We start from the raw sequence: 20131 nt of genomic DNA, 5'->3' as shown, positions 1-20131 counted from the left end.
AATTCAATCCATGACAAAATAATCTGTTTAATAAAAAAGATACATTTCTGGGTCTGAAAAGAAAGACGTAAAAGATGAGGATGATGCAGGGAAGATTGAGGTAAAAAGGGAATAATTTGATAATTTCAGATAAGAAACTACAAGAACAAAGCTGGAGTTAGGCCTCAATTCTTTATAGATTAAGGCACTGGCTCTCAATCAGGGCAATTTTGTTCCACAGGGAATATTTTGCAATTTTTGGTTGTCACACCTGGGGAAGGGAGTTATGGGCACCTAGTACTAGATATTGGCTATTGGTAGAGACCCTGGATGCTGCTAAACATTCTTTATTGCAAAGATAACCCTCCACAACATCCTGGCCCCTAATATTAAGAAGGGAAGAATATCACATTTCATCCAGTTTCTTTATTCATGATTGTACTTAAGACTTTTGAACTCATTGCCCTAAATAGATAACTAGATGAGAAATGCGTTTCTGAAAGAGGTTGGGATGTTATCTGTGCACATTGGTAAAGAAAACAGCCCTGGAGGAGAAAAAAAAAGTCTTGGGTGTAAGTTTTGGTGCTAGCTAGAATAAAGTGACAAGGTACAAAATGATGCTGATTTAAGTGATACTATTATGTTTTCCCTCATTCTAGGATATCCTGTCGCCAAGGTGCAGATACATATTTTTGAAATTCTTTGGCAAATGAAGGAGTCCTGGTGGTGCAGTGGTTAAGCACTGGGCTGCTAACCGAAAGGTAGTTGGAACCTACCAGCTGCTCCTCAGAAGAAAGATGTGGCAGTCTTCCCCCATAAAGTTCACAGCCTTGGAAACCCTACCGGGAAGTTCTACTCTATCCTACAGGGTTGCTATGAGTCAGCGACAACTCCATAGCAAAAGGCAATGGTTTTGGTTTTTGACATGGCAAATGTATACCATAATGTAGCGAGGGGTGCAGGTCAAAATTGCTGTCCTTCTTTCTGTTGTGTATAGATAGGGTAAGAATGATTCCTTATGCCAATCTTCCACCCAATCAAACAATCAATAAATTAACCAAGAAAATAGAACTTTCCAAGAGAGGTTACAGGCATCTCTATTTTTGAAAATAACTCCAGGAAGCTTTTATGATCAGACAGTATTGGAAGCTATTCCCTTCTTTTTATTCAATATTAATGGGGCTTCGTTCCTTAGTAGAGTGATACATAAAATAATTATAATAAAAAAGATCAAATGACAAGTTACTGATTTGAATTCTACATTCTTAAACACACTCAGCTGCTATGTTATTGGAGGAAATGCTTCCAGTATAGAGCCAGTCACATTAGAAGACATTTAATGAAATTAAATTTAACAGAGTTCCCTTTTACATACTATAGTGATTGATACAGATATCTACTTTTTTACATTCTTTCCATTATAACATGCTTTGAACTTTTCAATTGATATTCAAAAAAAATTGGATAATTCATAATTCTTACTACCATAGCTTAAAGTTTTATCTAGATGATGAAATAAATGTTTACATATGTTTGATAGTAAAAAAAAAAAAAAATCCCTTGAATATAATGCTTGAGTTTAGTTTGGCATTAAAGTTCATGAATATACTCACTGTGGCCTCCAAAATGTTGATTATTCCATCTTCAGAATGGCTATTTTTAAAAGAAAAAGAATGATCAATGAGAGCTACTTCAATGGATTTATACTCCTTGGATTCACAGAGCACCCTCAACTGGAGATGATCATCTCTGGGATTGTCTTTTTCTTCTACACCATTGCCTTGATGGGAAATATGGCCATCATCCTGCTCTCTTTCCTAGATGACCATCTCCAAACTCCCATGTACTTCTTCCTTAGAAATTTGGCCATCTTGGATCTCTGTTACACCACAAATATAGTCCCACAGATGTTGGTCAATACCTGGGGTAAAGACAAGAGAATAACCTTTGGTGGCTGTGCCTTTCAGCTTTTCAATGCTGTCACACTCTGCATAGTTGAATGTATCCTTCTAGCTGTAATGTCTTATGACAGGTTCAGTGCTGTCTGCAAGCCTCTGCACTATACAGCCATAATGAACTCACAACTCTGCCAGGGCCTGGTGGCCATGGCCTGGTTAGTTAGTGTTATTAGTTGCATGATCCTTTCCCCCTATGCCATGAGTCTTCCTCGATGTGGAAACCACAACCTAGACCACTTTTTTTGTGAAATATCTGCCATGCTGAAGGTTGCATGTGTGGATACCACAGCCATGGAGGTAGCCACATTTCTTGCATGCCTTGTTATAGCTCTTGTTCCTCTTCTTCTCATTCTGGTCTCATATGGCTTCATTGCTGTAACCGTACTCAAGATCAAATCTGCAACAGGGAGACAAAAAGCATTGGGAACTTGTTCTTCCCATCTCATTGTGGTATTCATCTTCTATGGGACTCTAATCTACATGTACATACAACCAGGAAATAGTCCAAATCAGGATGAGGGTAAACTTCTCAGTATCTTTTATTCCATTGTTACCCCCAGCTTGAATCCATTGATCTACACACTAAGGAATAAAGAGTTCAAGGGGGCCATGAAAAGGCTGATTGGAAAAGAAAAGCCTTCCATGGACACAATAGGACCCTGATTTTTTTTCCCACCAAACTCCAAAGTGAAAATCCACCCTTTCCACCATTAAATGTAGAAGACATATTTTGTAATCATCAAGTAAGTGAAGGAAAATTCTCAGAAAAAAATACAATAAAATTCAATACATTTATTGAATAATTAATACACGCTGACATGTGTACAAAAACCCATATTTAAAATTAAATTATAACTGTGGTGCCAACATTAAAAATAACTTTCATTGATCCCCTGGTTCTTTTGGATTTTTTATTATCCCAGTTATATCGAAGTTGATCAATTTAACTCTAATACTCTCCTTTCATTATGCTAACTAAATGTCATTGTCATACATTCAATGAAGCAAAAAGCTGTTCTTATAGCACACTGTTTTAAGATACAACGGCTTTACTTCACCCATTTCCAGGAATACGTTATACCACAAATACAGTGCCACAGATATTGGTCAATGTCACTGGTAAAGACATTCTGAATAGTGTTACCATGAACACTGGTGTATAAGTGTCTCTGTGCATGTCTGCCTTTAGTACTTTTGGGTTTATACCTAAGAGTGGAATTGCTGGATCACATGGTGATGTGTGTTTAACTTTTTGAGGAACCATCAAACTGTTGTTCACAGCAGCAAGAGAAAGAAGGAGAAAACAAAGATCAAAGCAAAGGTAAATGAAATCGGGAATTTAAAGACAATTGAGAGAATCAGTGAAATCAGAAGCTGGTTTTTTAAAAGATTAATAAATTTGACAAACCTTTGGGTTTTACGGGTTAGTTATACTAACAAAGAAAAAAGAGAGAAGATACAAATATATAACATCAGAAATGAAAGTGGGGACATTACAACTGGCCTTACAGAAATTAAGAAGATGAGAGAATACTACGGACAATTGCATGCCAACAAATTAGATATTTTAGATTAAATGGAAAAATTTCTAGAAATACATAAGCTTCCTACCTTGACTTAAAATGAAAATAGAAGATCTCGACAGAACTAGAACAAGTGGAGAAATGGAATCAGTAATCAAAAACCTCGCAGCAAAGAAGTCTGGGACCAGATAGGGAATTCTACCAGACATTTACAGAAGTGATTCCAATCCTTCTTATACTTTTCCAAAACACAGAACAGGTAGGAACACTTCATAACTCACTCTGTGAGGCTAGCATTACTCTGATACCAAAGCCAGGAAAAGATACCACACAAAAAGAAAACTACAGACCGATATCACTTATGAACATAGATACAAAAATCCTCAACAAAATACTAGCAAATTGAGTTCAAAAGCATATAAAAATTGTATAGATATATTTACAACAACAATAACAAAAAGGTGCAGCTTCTGAAGCTGCTTATGCACAAGCAATCACCTCAAGGGTTTTGGTTTCTCAGTTTGGAGGTTTTTGATCATGGTTTAATGGGACATCCCAGGTAATTGGCCTATTATCATGTTTAAAGCTTTGGCGCTGTCTCCTAGTTCTTTGCATAGTGCCTGGGGTCTTAAAAGTTTGCAAGTGGCCATCTAAGTAACAACAATTGGTCTCTATTTACCTGGAGAAACAGAAGAAGGAGAGTCAGGAACACGAGGAAGGAATGGAATCTGTGGTTAATTGCCTCCATGAACAACCATCTCCTCTGCCACTAGACCAGAACTGGATGATACCCTGCAACCATTACTGAACATTTTGATCAAAGACTCTATAGAAGAATCTTTGATCAAAATGGTGAAAATGCAGTACAGAATTTCAAATTCTCATGGAATCCAGCCTTTTTGGAGCCATGGATGCTGGATGAACCCCTAAAACTATTGCTGTGAGATAAACTTTAAACCAAAATACCCTTAAAGACTTCTAAAAACCAAACAATAATCTTGTTTTACTATTAAAGAATGTCTGCCTTGAGCATTGTGCTCTTTTAAGAACTATCTTTATGGGATCAAATTGACATCAGCAACTCAAAAGTTTAGTTGGAAACTTAGGTGGCAGTGAGTTTATATTAATGGGAAGGAAAAACAAAAAATGATCGCACAACTTGAAGAATGAAATCAATGTCACTGAACTGTACATGTAGAAATTGTTGAATTTTTATGCTGTGTATATTCTCAACGACAACAACAAAAATAAAATAAATTATGGGAAAAAAAAGGATTGTACGTTATGATCAAGGGGGATTTATCCCAGGAATGCAAGGATGGTTCAACACTAGAAAATCACCTCATTTAATACACCACATTAATAGAACAAAGGAAAAGAAGCACACAGTCTTCTTAATTGATGCAGAGAAGGCTTTTAACAAAATCCAACACATTTTCTAATAAAATTGTTCAGTAAGATAGGAATAGAAAGTAAATTGCTCAATCTGAGAAAGAGTATTTATGAAAAACCCACAGACAACATCAAATTCAATGGCCGAAGACCAAGTGCTTTCCTTGTCTTAGTCATCTAGTTCTGCTATAACAGAAATAATTCAAGTGGATGGCTTTCGCAGAAAGAAATTTATTTTCTCACAATCTAGTAGGCTAGAAGTCCCAGTTCAGGCCACCTGCTCCAGGGGATGGCTTTCTCTTTCTGTCGGCTCTGGAGAAAGGTCCTTCTCATCAATCTTACCCTGGACTTAGAGCTTCTCTGTGCAGGAACCCTGGGTCCAAAGGATGCTCTCTTCTCCCAGCACTACCTTCTTGGTGCTGTGAGGTCCCCACTCTCTGCTTACATCTCTCTTTCCTTTTATCTCTTGTAAGATAAAAGGTGGTGTAGACCATACCCCAGAGAAACTCCCTTTATCTTGGATCAGGGGTGTGACCTGGGCAAGGGTATTACATCCCACCCTAATCTTCTCCAAGGTGATCCAATCTAGCCTCATTAATCACAGGCAGAGATAAGGATTTACAATGTACAGTGAAGTTACATCAATCACAAAATGGAGGACAAACACAAAATACTGGGAAGCACGGCCTAACAAAACTGACATATTTTGTGGGAACACAGTTCAATCCATGACACTCCACCCAAAATTAATGTCCTTGCCACATGTAAAATATATTCACCCCATCACATCATAGCAAAAGTCTTAAATTGACTCCAAGTCCAAAATTCAAAAAATTCCTCTTCATTTGTGAAATCTAGAATACAAGTTATCTACTTTCAAAGTACAGTGGCAGAACAGGCACAAGCTAGACCTCTCCACTGCAAATGGGAGAAATTGGAGGGAAAGAAGGCATAACAGGTACCAAGCAAGTTAGCAGAACACATTACATTAGCCCTCAAGGCTTTGAAAAGAATCCTCTTTTCTCTGAGACAATTTACACAATGGTCCTGCCCTTCAGACTTTAGGTATTGGCCATACTCTCTAGATTCTGAGTGGAGGCCCCTTGGCCCTGGGCTTCAGCTCCTCCTTCCAGGCCCACTGGGACAACAACTCTGCTCTCTTGGCTTTAGGCCCGACATTATCTGAGTCCCTCTGAGTGGTAACTCCACTCCTAGGAACACCAGAGGCCATGGCTCCACCCTTTGAAACCCCAGATATTGAGGCCATACCCTTTGAGACTGTGACAGCTCAGCTTCCTGTGTTCCCTGTCTCTTCAGTTTCTGCTTCCTGATTTCTTGGCCTCTCAGCCCTTGGGCCTCACCTGTCCTGCTGGTGCAAGTGTTCCAAAGCTCTGTAACTTCACCAATAAGTGCCTGGAGGCACCCCACTCTGCCAGGAAGCCTCCTGTGCAAAGGTACTCAGCTCTCGCGCTCAATGGGTTGGCTCCAATGCCATCTCACACTGTTCTCCTGGTTCTGCTGCTGCCTATTCTTTGCTGCTGCTTTTTACCATCTGTGCCATCTCTGGTGTTAACAGTTCTCCTCCCTTCCTTCTGAGTCCTCTATGCATTCACAGCTCCAAAGCTGCTTCCACGTTTTAGGTATCTTTTAAGAGCAGCACCCCACTCTCTCAACACCAAATTCTGTCTTAGTCATCTTGTGCTGCTATAATAAATACCACAAGTGGATGGCTTTAACAAAGAGAAATTTATCGTCTCACTGCCTACTGGGCTAGAGGTCCAAATTCAGGGTGTCAGCTCCAGGGGAAGGCTTTCTCTCACTGTAAGCTCTGGAGGAAGATCCTTCTAATCAATCTTCCTGTGGACTAGGAATTTCGCTGCACAGGAACCCCAGGTCCAAAGCATGAGCTCTGCTCCTGGCTCTCCTTTCTTGGTGGTGTGAGTTCCCGCATTCTCTGCCCACATCTCTCTTTCCTTTTATGTCTTGTACTATAAAAGGTAGTGCTGGCCATGCCCCAGGGAAACTCCTTTTACATTGCATCAGAGGTGTGACCTGAGCAAGGATGTTACACCCCATCCTAGTGCTCTTCACTATGATCAATCTTGCCTCATTAACCACAGGCAGAGATTAGGATTTACAACATACAGGAAAATAATATCAATCTCAAAATGGAGGATAACCACAGTTGATACATATTTTGGGTGGACACAATTGAATCCATGATACCCCGTTAAGGTCAGGAATAAGACAAGGATGCCTGCTGTTCACCACTGTTATTAAATATTGTGCTGGAAGTTTTATCCAGAGAAAATCGGCAAAAAAAGAAAAAGTAAGTCAGGCAGGAAGAAGTAAAACTACTATCCCTTTTCACAGACGATTAAAAAAAAAAAAAAAAAAACCTAGCCCAGTGCCGTGGAGTCGATTCTGACTCATAGCGACCCTATAGGACAGAGTAGAACTGCCCCATAGAGTTTCCAAGTAGCGCCTGGCAGATGATGAAATAGGATCCTATAAATAAAAGACTCCTAAAGAATCCAAGAGAAAGCTACTAGAGCTAATAAATGAATTCAGCAAATGGCAGGATACAAGGTCAACACACAAAAATCAGTTGGGTTTCTATACATCAGCAATAAGCAATCTTAAAATGAAATTAAGAAACAAGGCCTTTACCTTTCTGGTGTAGTATCCAATATTATTTTTTTCTTGCTCCATCTCTTACTCCATATTGTGGTAATTACACTGTCATAAATTTTCATTCACAACACAAAATCCCAGAATGAGTCATTCTATTTCTCATACCCCCTCTTTCGTGAAAGCTGGAAGCTTAAATAAAGCAAAAAATTAGGAATATTGTATTTTGTTCTTGTTGTAGCTCTAGAATGTGAAAAACATGAATTTGAGAGAATTCTGAAGTCTAGATGTTCCCACTGGAGAAGTTAAAGTAAAAATTTATCAATAGCTGTTTGAAGCGTCATGAACTCTGAGATGCTTATAATTTTTTAAGCTCTGTAGTGTCTTTTCATTTCATCCCAGCTTCCCAGATGATGGCAATACTCTCAGTTGTTCTGAAATGTCTATGGTAGAGAGACATTTAGTATTCTGAGTATGTATTTAGTACTTTTAGAACTGTTAAAAACTCCATGTTTTTGGAATTCCACATGCAAAGAATAAGTGTTTAAGAAATAGAGCAAAGAAAACAGAAGAGAGGAAGATATATATAAATACATATATAAAATAGAATTTTTCAGATTCAAAGAACATGAGTGTACAGCTTGACAAATTACAGTTAAATACACTGATGTAACATCCACCTATGAGTCGAAATCGACTTGACAGCAATGGGTTTTTTTTTTTTTTTTTTCTTTTTTTGCTTAACACCCACCTGGTTCAAGTATTAGAAAAATTTACTCAGAGAATCCCAAAGTGCTCCATCCTCTCCACTCAACAGTAAGCATTATACTTACATATTTAGATTTCATTTTTTTTTGCTTTACAGATGTGATCTCTAAATAATATAGTATAACTTTTTGATGTTTTTGAAGTTTTATGTAAGTGGTTCCTGTTTTGTCTGGCTTCTTTCAAATAACATCACACTTTTTTAAGATTTATCCATGTATTGAGTATTTTTGCACTTCACTCATTTCTACTGCTGCAATATTTCAAACATAATTTATCTATTCTACTGCTCATGAATATTACAGGTTTTTTTTTAGTTTTTGGCACTTAAGAAAATACTGTTTTGGTCATTTTTATGGATGCATTTTGGCTCATTCTGCCTGTATTTCTCTCAAGATACAGATGAGAGAGAGAGAGATGGATGGTTGGATGGACGGATGGACAGACGGACGGATGGATGGACGGATGGACAGATGGGTAGATAGGTAATTGGTTAAATAGACAGAGATATATCGCCATCCTCAGTAACTGTACTCAGCTTTTTAAAATACTGTCAACATTTTCTGAAGCAGTTGTACCAGATTACATGCTGGCCATCACTATGAGTTTCTGTTGCTCCACATCTTCATCAATATTTGATTCGGTCAAATATTTAAAAATATTAGCCAACCTAGTTGAAGTGCATGATGATTTCAGTTTTTGTGAATATCAATAAAAATTACCATCATTTTAAAAACATTTTGACCATTTGTGTTTCTTCTTTGAGATACACCTGTTCAACTTTTTGCCAATTTTTACTATTTTGTTTTTAATATTATGAAGGATTTATGTGCTCTAGATCCACACAAAAAAAAAAAATGTTGCCATTGAGTCGAGTTGAGTCAACTCTGACTCATGGTGTCCCCATGTGTGTCAAGGTAAAACCGTGCCCTATAGGGGTTTCAGGGGCTGATATTTCAGAAGGTGATCACCAGATCTTTCTTCCAAGGTACCTCTAGGTAGACACCAACACCCAACAATTCAGTTAGCAGCTGAGCCCATGACTGTTGGCATTATTCAGGGACTCTTCTCTTCCCTTAAGCCCACTCAATTTGTCTTAACAATGTTATAATTTTCTGTTTAGATATCTCAAATCTATTTTTGTGAGATTTACTCCTAGATATTTGATCCATTTTTATTCTATTACAAATTGTATCTTTAAATTTTTTAATTTCAATTTTGACTGTTGGTAGAATATAAAATAATTATAAAATTAATTTCATATATTAACCTTGTATTCAGATTTTGGCAAACATACTTAAGTAATTCTAACAATTTATTTATAGATTATTTTAGGTTGTCTGCCTGGTGGCACAGTGGTTAAAGCACTTGGCTGCTAACTGAAAGGTCAGTGGTTAGAACCCACCAGCAGCTCTGCAGGAGAAAGATGTGGCAGTCTGCTTCCGTAAAGGTTTTCAGCCTTCAAATCCCTGTGGAGTAGTTCTACTCTGTCCTATAGGATCGTTATAAGTAGTAGTTGATTCGATGGCAATGTGTTTTGTGTATCTGTTTGTGTGTGTGTGTGTTTATTTTGTTTTGTTTTGACATATGCAACAATGTTATCTGTGAAAAATAAGTTTTGGTTTTTTTTCTTTTCAATTTATATAACTTTTGTTTCTCTTAACTTACTGCACTAACTAGACCAGTAATGATGAGAAGTAGTAACTGGGAGTATCCTTATCTTCTTATTCCTAATATCAAACAGAGGTTTCTTTATTTCATTATTACTGTATAATGAATGTGATAGGTTTTATGTTGGCACTTGTCCTTAGTCATCTAGTGCTGCTATAACAGAATAACACAAGTGGGTGGCTTTAACAGAAATTTATTTTCTCACAGTTTAGGTCGCTAGAAGTCTGGTTTCAGAGTGCTGGCTCTGGGGGAAGGTTCTCTCTGTCCACTCTGGGGGAAAATCCTTTTGTCTTTCAGCTTCTCTTCTTTTGTTCTTTGGTGATCTCCATGTGGCATTTTTTTCCCCATCTGTGTTTCCTTGCTTCTATACCTAATCTGCTGCTTTTGTAACTGAAAAGTGATTGGCTTAAAACATACTCCACACTGATATGACCTCCTTACCATGATAAAGAAAACTCTGTTCCCGAATGAGATTACATCCATGGCTATAGGGGTTAGTATTTACAACACGTATTTTGGGGGGATACAATTCAATCCTAACACCATTTTTTGTCAGATATATATTCCTTAGATTCCTTACATTCTTAGACTGATGGAATGTTTTATCATGAATAAATATTAACTTTTGTCAAACACTTTTCTCCATGTATTGAGAAGACCATATGAGTTTTCTCTGCTTTGCTTTGAATCTGATGTGAATTAGATTCATTATTCCATTCTTCTAATGTACTTTCCAGGTTTTAGTATCTAGGATATGTTGGACTCATAAAATTAGTAAAGTTCCCTCTTTTACCAAAATCTAAAAGAATTAACCATATTTACATACATAATCTAAAAGAATACATCCACAGTCTAAAAGAATTTAACCAGTCTTTATGCTGAAAAAATAATCCTAGAAGCTGGACTATATGAAAGAGAATGTGGCATCAGGATTAGAGGGAGGCTCATTAACAACCTGCAATATGCTGAAGACTAGCTGAAAGTAAAGAGGACTTGAGGCCCTTACAGATGAAGATCAAAGACTACAGTCTTCAGTATGGATTACACCTCAACACAAAGAAAACAAAAATTCTCACAAATCGACCAATAGGCAAGAGCATGATAAACGAAGAAAATGTTGACGTTGTCAAGGACTTCATTTTACTTGCATCCACAATCAACACCCATGGAAGCAGCAGTCAAGAAATAAAATGACATGTTGTATTTGGCAAATCTGCTTCAAAAAACCTCTTTAATGTGTTAAAAAATAAAGACATCATTTTGAGGACTAAGGTGTGTCTGACCCAAGTCATGGTATTTTCAATCACCTCATATACATGTGAAAGCTGGACAATGAATAGAGAAGACGAAAGAAGAATCGATGGCTTCAAATTATGGTGTTGTGGAAAAATATTGAATATACCATGAACTCCCAGAAGAACAAACAAATCTGTCTTGGAAGAAATACAGCCAGAATGCTCCTTAGAAGCAAGGATGGTGAGACTCCGTCTCAGTACTTTGGGTAAGTTGTCAGAAGGGACCAGTCCCTGGAGAAAGACATCATGCTTGATAAAACAGAGGGTCAGCGAAAAAGAGGAAAACCCTTGATAAGATGAATTGACTCAGTGGCTGCAACAGTCAGCTCAAACATGGCAACAATTGTGAGGATGGTTCAGGACCAGGCAGTGTTCCATTTTGTTGTACACAGGGTCACTATCAGTCATAACCAAATCAAAGGCACCTAATAATAACAATAATATGTGTATTCTATCACATCGTCTACATATAATAACAATGTATTTTTTCCTTTCTAATGCTTTTCTTTTTAAGTTTATTTATTTGTTTATTTCCTTATTGCATTAATCAAGTTCCCCAGTACAATACTGACTAGAAGTGGTGACAGTGGTCATCTTTTTCTCTATCACACACTCAGGAGGAAAACTTTCCGTATTTCACCTTTGAGTTTAATGATTTGTTATAGGTTTGCGTTAAGGACATTTTCCCCCTATTTCAAGTGCTGAGCATTCACTTTCATAAACAGGAACTGAATTTTATCAAACACTTTTCCTTCCTCTACAGAGGTGATCAGATGACTATTTTTTCCCGATTTTATTGAATTTTATTGCTTCAATGTGGTGAATAATATTGCCTGAATTTCAAATGTTAACCTTGCTTTTCTGGAGTAAACACAACTTTGTCCTGTCGTTTTCCTTAGTACATATCATAGTATTCCTCCCCCAGATGACTGGTAGGTTCAAAATGATCTTTTTTCAGTTCATAAACTGATGTCTTCTTTCATTTGTCTTAATTATATTTGCACATAAACTCCAAGTATACATCTATTTAATCTATTTGATAAACTTTAATAACTATAATTTTCTTACTTTTCTCATACTTTTGTTCATTTCATTTTCATTTTATTCAATCTTTTAATCTTGTCTTCAGCTGTGTGTATTTTCTTTTTCCTTCTTAAATTTGGTTTTAATTCTGTTTTCTTTTTCTTCTGTTTCTTCTCCTGAGCTATACTACGTTAAACTACACTACATTATGGTTCATCTCATTCTGTCTCCATATCTTCTATGAGTTCTTGTCTTTATGTTGTGTTTTTTGGCCTCATAGAGTTAGTTATTTCCTTATGTTTTTCTTTTTTAATCTTCTCAATCCTCATCACCTGCATAACATTATAAGATAAGGTGAGTGTTTGCTACGTGTTTCTTTTCTGATTCTTTCATGCCTCTTATTAAGATTATTATTACGTGGAACTCATTTGTTTTTGATTACTCATATTTATGTGAGTTGATATTTCTTTCCTGGGACAATTAATTTTGGAAAATTTATGTTGGGGAAGAGCCAAGTCCATGTTTTAAGCCATAAGAATGCTCCTTCTTACCCAGGCATATGTGTCCAAGTGAGTTCTTTTAGCTTTTTTACATACAGTTAACTGAGATTTCCTAGGTCGATTCTAGGTCTAGTAATGCTTCTTTTCAACGATCTAACACATCCTTCAGATACACCTTACCTCTGTGGTTTCTTGTTAGCTTATCCTAGAAGTCAAATCAGGTCTAAGTGCTCTTCCATTGATATTCTCCATCCCCTGGTCCTTCTGCTTTAACGAGGGCCAGTTGATTTATTCCCAGGCTGCATTCAAAGAGAAAAGATCTTGAAACTATTTACCACAATGAGCATTTTCTTTCTGTATCAGCCCACACTGCTTCACCTTCAATTCTTTCAAAATATTTTTCTATTTTCTATTTGGGAAACTCTGTTTCAGAGGCCGGCTACTTTAATGAAGTTTGCATTTTATGCTTGTTTGTTTTCCTTGTTGTTTTGAGGTGATTTCTCAAAACAAAAGGGAAAGTAATGATTTTTCACATTAAGTAGAAATTTAACATGTCATTTTAAATAATCTTAGGATCATTGTCAAGGCTTGCATTCTCTGATCGCATTACTAAAGCTATTCCACAACTCAAAGTGCCAAAATTTTGTGGGGAGGAACATGTATTTATAAAATGGCAATCACAAAGGTATATTTGATTGAGCAGGGACAGTTATAGTTTAGTGGTAGACTTCTCCTCTTCCAAGTGAGAGACCCAGGTTCGACTCCCAGCCAATGAATGTTATATGCAGTCACCCCCATCTGTCAGGAGGCTTCTGTGTTGCTATGATGCTGAACAGGTTTCCAAGAAGATTCCAGGCTAAGACATACTAAGAAGAAAGGCTGGGGAGCTACTTTCAAAAATCAGCCAATGAAAGCCCTGTGGATCACAACTGTCCGGACCGGGCAGCATTTCCTTCCATTGTGCATGGGGTTGCCATGAGTCCAGGCCCAACTCAATAACAGCTAACAAAAACATGTATGAGCAGTATGTTCTCAAAAGGGTCTCATGTATTTTTTGACATGATCTATATGATAAGGGGCAAATTGTTAAATAATACTTTTTTTTTTCCATAAGTTTATCAATTATACCACAACTCCCCCACCTTTCCCCTCTGTAGCAGTGTCTCTGGTATACCACTATGGGGTGCACCTACTGCTAAAGGTGCCTTCTTTGCAGAAACCAAGAATTTCATTGTTATGAAAATGTATTTGAAAGCTTAGATTATAAATAAGTACATGCACTAGAAAAAATAAAACTTGGAACCATTATTATATGTAGGTTTGCATGCCTCACCTGTACAGTCCATTACCTGCATGACGTTGTGATAATCTATAGCTTCTAGACATACAGTGCTCTTTCATATGAAAGAGAATAAAGATACCTACCTCATAAAAGTATTTTATTGATGAAAGAAAATATAAAAATGTATTGTGACTTGTAAAACACTATTGTAACTGTTTAACTCATATTAACATAATTTATAATAAAAATCAGAGTTTCTAGGTGGTACAAACACTGAACCCACTTGGCTGCTGATTTCAGGTTGGCTGCCACAATCATGTAGGGTCCCAATGACAAGAGGGACACTTCAGAAGAAAGGCCTGGTGATCTCCTTCCAGAAAATCAGCCTTTGAAAACCCTATGAAGTAGTTCTATTCTGGCACACATGGGGTTGCCATGAGTCAGAAATGACTCAATGGTAACTATGTGTGTTCATGGTACACAGCAACAATCATGATTATTTTAATTTTCACACAAATTGAGAGGTCAGTTATCTATGGCAATTCATAACATTTTTTCTGGGAGATTTTTAGAATTTTTTCTATCCCTGTAATTTTACAATTCACATTAATTGTAATGATATAACCGACTGTCCCAAAGGTGTTCCCAGACTCAACATATTTCATCATTGTTGTTTAGGGAAAATTACTTATCTTTCATATTGAAGATGTTTCCCTACAGAATCATATAAATAGGAGGATTCTTTTTAGGTGGGCCCATGACGGTGAGAGATGAGAGGCAGGGACTACCTACTGTCACAGTCATGTAGGATTCCAATGACAAGAGGGAGAAATGGCATAAGTAATGAAGAACTGCATTCTCAGTCTTGGTTAGGTACAAAGAAGAGGAAGCATTTTTTACTTCAGAAAAGTTAGACTTGTTTTTTTCTCCAGAATAATCCTTCACTAAATCATCAGCACAGAAGAGCCCACTAAGCTTAACAGGGTAAGTGGGGGAAGAAATTATGTTGTCTTGAAAGTATTTTATAGGATTCTCAAATTCAAACAGAAAATTGTATAAAATTTGGGGCTATCAAGTGTCATGCCATAGTTCATAAAGAAAATATTCTACATCCTACTTTAGTGAGAGCATCTGGGGTCTTAAAAGCCAGAGAGAGGCCATCTAAGATAACTTCTTTTGGTCCCATCCGGTCCTGAGGAAAGTAGGAAGAAGAACACCAAATATACAAGAAAAAAATTAGGCCCAGGGACTAACGTACTACATGAATCACAGCCTCCACCAGCCTGAGCCCAGAACTAGATAGTGCCTGGCTACCACCACCAGCTACTCTGAGAGGAATCACAATAGAGGGTCCCAAACAGAGTGGGGAAAATTGTAGAACAAAATTCAAATTCAGAAAAAAGGCCAGATTTATTGGTCTGGCAGACTGGAGGAACCCCCAAGACTATTGTCCCCAGACACCCTTCCAATTCAGAACTTAAATCACTCCCAAGGTACACCTTTGAGCCAAAGATTAGACAGGCCTATAAAACAAACAATAACACACATGAGGAACATACTTCTTAGATCAATTAAGTAAATGAGAAGAAATGGGCAACACCTGCCCAAAAGCAAAGATGAGAAAGCAGGAAAGGACAAGAAAACTGGAACATTGGATGGAGACCCCAAGATGGAAACAGAAAGGGGAACATGTTGATACATTGCAGGGATTGCAACCAATGTCACAGAACAATTTGTGCACAAATTTTTTAATGAGAAACTAATTTGCTCTGTAAACTTTCACCCTTTTTATTTTTTTTGCACAAAACTTTTTAGATTTTATGCCAATTTTCCTTCTTTCAAAGTTTGGGAAAATGGAAATCATCCCAGCTTGATTTCTAATGAAGTGTAGATCTGAAATGAAAATGACTGTAGTTGTGTTTTTAGTTTCTGCCAAACAAATTCATGAATTCATTTTAACGAACATTTATTATGAGCCTAGGAGGTGTTTTTCAAAACATCTATATGAATAAAAATTTTATAAGTGTGTGAAAGGGTTATGAAAAACTTGTTTTAAGACATAAAATGTAATTAACTCAATTTTGTGTATATGTGATGTGGGAGATTACCGTTGGAAAATCTAGTGGAAATGCCCAGCAATTAGCTAAGATTGTAAATCTATAGCTACAAAAGAAGAGTGGGTCAGAAGAAATATAATGGTTAGTTACATGTAAAATTAGTAACTGAAGCCACAGTAGTAGAGGAAATGAGTTAGAAAGGAAGGACATTATATCTAATTAGAGAACTTCGGAGATGGACATAGGGTAGAAGAAGGAAAGGAATGGAAAGTGCAGTGGAGAAAATACTAGTGATAAGCTCACTAAAAAGAAGTACGTATGAAGGCAGAGGGTTGCTTCAATACTGAAAGAATCAGTCTGCTGCAGAGAAGTCAAACAGAAGAGTAATTTAGAAGAGACACTGGTTTGGAAACCAGGAACACATTTATGTGCTTGAGAGACCATTTATAGTTGAGTATTGGGAACGGATTTTTGAAAAGAGATACTACTTACTTTAGATATAAAGGGAAAGAAATATTGTTCTCAAAGTTTCTTTTAACAAATATTACATGTTTATCAAACAGTTTTTGTGTACTAATTCTGAGGAAAATCATCAGGGTTATAAACATAAAAATAATACGCTTCCCCTTCTGAAAAGGTTTGACATTTTCAATGCAAGGTTTCTAAAACTAGTGTCTGTGTTCGTGTAGACTGAGGGAAAGGGAAAAAAATGATTAGATTATTGGAGACTGACTATAAGAAATGGATAAACTGTTAAAAAGAACTACTCCGTAGGAGATGGGGGAAAAAAAAAGTAGACATCAACTTGAATTCAACTCATGGTGATCCTCTGTTAATCAGAGTAGAACTGTGCTCTGAAGAGTTTTCAGTGGATGAGTTTTCAGAAGGAGATGTCCAGGCCTTTCTTCCCAGGCACCACTGAATGGTTCCAAACCAACTTGTGCTTGGCAGCTAAGCCCATTAACCTTTTGCACCACCCAGGGACTCCCCATAGAAGATGAACGAGTTGAAATCAAAAGTGCACATGGAAAATTAGAGACATGCAAATCAAAGCCACAGTGACATACCATCTCACCCTGGCATTACTGGCACGAATCCATAAAACAGGAAATAACAAATGTTGCAGAGGCTGCAGGGAGATCAGAACTCTTATGCACTGCTAGTGGGAATGCAAAATGATACAACCATTTTGGAAAACTATACGGCACTTTCTTAGAAAGCTAGAAATAGAAATACCATATGGTCCAGCAATCTCACTCCTAGGAATATATCCTAGAGACTTAAGAGTCATCACATGAATAAATATATGCACACCCATGTTCACTGCAGCATTGTTCACAATAGCAGAAAGATGGAAACAACCTAGATGCCCATCAACAGATGAATGGATAAACAAACTGTGGTACATGCACACAATGGAGTATTATGCGATGATGAAGAACAAAGATGAATCTGGGAAACATCTCCTAACATGGATGAATCTGGAGGGCATTATGCTGAGTGAAGTAAGTCAATCACAAAAGGACAAATATTGTAGGAGACCACTACTATAAAATCTCATTAAAAGGTTTACATACAAAAAGAAACAATCTTTGATGGTTATGATGGAGGGGAGGGGTGAGGATGGAAAAACACTTAGTAGACAATAGATAAGTTAACTTTGGTGAGGGGTAAGACAGTACACAATACTGGGGAAGCCAGCACAACCTTTGCAAGCCAAGGTTATGGTAGCTCCACAGACACATCCAAACTCCCTGAGGAAACAAATTGCTGGGCTGAGGGCTGTGGGGAGCATGATCTCAGGGAAAATCCAGCTCAATTGGCATATCATAGTTTATAGAGAAAATGTTCTACATTCTACTTTGGTGAGTAGCATCTGGGGTCTTAAACGCCTGTGAGCAGCCATCTAGGATACTCCACTGGTCTCACCCCTTCGGGAGCAAGGAAGAATGAAGAAAACTAAAAACACAAGGGAAAGATTAGTCCAAAGGACTAATGGACCACATCTGCCACAGCCTCCACCAGACTGAGTCCAGTACAACTAGATGGTGCCCAGCTATCACCACTGACTGCTCCAACAGGGATCACAATAGAGGGCTCCTGACAGAGCTGGAGAAAAATGTAGAACAAAATTCTAACTCAGAAAAAAAGGCCAGACTTGCTGGCCTGACAGAGACTGGAGAAACCCTGAGAGTATGGCACCTGAAGACCCTTGCAGCTCAGTAATGAGGTCACTACTGAGGTTCACCCTCAGCCAAAGATTGAACAGACCCGTGGAACAAAACAAGACTGAAGAGGTGCATCAGCCCTGGGACAGGGACTGGAAGACAGGAGGGAACAGGAAAGCTGGCAATGGGGAACCCAGGGTTGAGAAGGGAGAGTGTTGACATGTGGATTGTTAGCCAATGTCATAGAACAATGTGTGTGTTCTGTTTGATGAGAAATTAGTTCTGTAAACCTTCATCTAAAGTACACTTAGAAAAAAAAAAGTGCAGATGGAAAGACAGCATTTGCAATGAGAGAGTTAGGTTGCTGATTCTGGGGATTGGAAAAGCAGATAATATCTAGAAATACAAGTTTTGAAATGAAAGGGAAGAGTTTGAATGTGAAAATATAAGGAAGAACATTTAAATAACAGAGTGAATGCGGATAGAAGGATTGAACTTAACGCAGCTTAAGTATTAGAAAAAGGGCATAACAAGAGTCATAGAATCTGTATTTTCTATGAACCCTTTGATGAAGACATAATAATTTGTTATAGTTTCCCACCCCCTTTCTCAGAATCCTTATCAATAAAAGAGAAGTTCATCTAGTTTCACCCAGGCATTTTCCTCAAGATTTTCCTATGAGAATTTTGAAGATTTTTGCCTTGGCATAGAAGTAGACAAAAACATATTTCTAAACATGAAAGTGATTAAGAGTATGGACCTTATAGGAAAATGCCTTGGAAATAAATTTTAGACCTAACTGAATAAACAGACAAAATAATAAATTGATAATGAGACTTTGTTATGTAATTTTTCCTAGCGAAGTATACTACAGTTTATAAATATATTCACTATATCTTCCAACATGCTCATATTTTCACAGCTGATATTAAGAAACAGGAAAAAATGATCAATGAAAGTTACTTTGGTGGATTTATACTCCTTGGATTCTCTGGACAGCCTCAGCTGGAGGTGATCATCCCTGGGTTTGTCTTTTTCTTCTACACCGTTGCCTTGATGCGAAATACAGCCATCATCCTCCTGCCATTATTGGATGAACGTCTCCAAACCCCCATGTACTTTTTCCTTAGAAATTTGGCCATCTTGGATCTCTCTTACACCACAAATATAGTCCCACAGATGTTGGTCAATGTCTGGGGTAAAGACAAGAAAATAACCTTTGGTGGCTGTGCCTTTCAACTTTTCGCTAGTGTGGCACTATTCACAGTTGAATGTATGCTTCTAGCTGTGATGTCTTATGACCGGTTCAATGCTGTCTGCAAACCTCTACACTATATGACCATAATGAACCCCCAGCTCTGTCAAGGCCTGGTGGCCATAACTTGGGGAATTGGGATCACTAATTGCATGATCCTTTCCCCTTATGCCATGAGCCTCCCTCGATGTGGAAACCACCATCTGGATCACTATTTTCGTGAAATCTCTGCTATAGTCAAGATTGCATGTGTAAACACCACAGCCGTGGAGGAAACTTTATTTGCATCATGTTTTTTTATTTTCCTTGCACCACTTCTTCTCATTCTAGTTTCGTATGGCTTCATTGCCATAGCTGTACTCAAAATTAAATCTGTAACAGGAAGGCAAAAAGCTTTTGGGACGTGTTCTTCCCATCTCTTTGTGGTATCCATCTTCTATGGGACCGTTATCTACATGTACATACAACCAGGAAACAGTCCATCTCAGTATGAGGGTAAACTTCTCAGTATCTTTTATGCCATTGTTACCCCCAGTTTAAACCCACTGATCTATACACTAAGGAATAAGGAGTTCAAGGGAGCCATGAAGAGGCTCATTGGAAAAGGTTCTGTAGAAATAACAGGACACTAA

The 20131-nt window shown here is 37.6% G+C and overlaps 2 protein-coding genes across 2 annotated transcripts; both read left to right on the top strand.

Annotated features, from left to right (window-relative positions):
* Positions 1-1652: 1652 nt before the first annotated feature.
* LOC135232976 (olfactory receptor 2W1-like) lies at positions 1653-2851 on the top strand. The gene has a single exon (XM_064295662.1). The coding sequence runs from the start codon at positions 1653-1655 to the stop codon at positions 2598-2600; it is 948 nt and encodes a 315-aa protein (XP_064151732.1). The 3' UTR covers positions 2601-2851.
* A 16338-nt stretch (positions 2852-19189) lies between these two features.
* Positions 19190-20131, top strand: LOC135232779 (olfactory receptor 2W1-like). The gene has a single exon (XM_064293784.1). The coding sequence runs from the start codon at positions 19190-19192 to the stop codon at positions 20129-20131; it is 942 nt and encodes a 313-aa protein (XP_064149854.1).

The sequence above is a fragment of the Loxodonta africana genome, chromosome 1 (assembly GCF_030014295.1).
Source record: "Loxodonta africana isolate mLoxAfr1 chromosome 1, mLoxAfr1.hap2, whole genome shotgun sequence".
NCBI lineage: Eukaryota > Metazoa > Chordata > Mammalia > Proboscidea > Elephantidae > Loxodonta > Loxodonta africana.
This window is presented reverse-complemented; position numbering and strand designations above follow the sequence as displayed.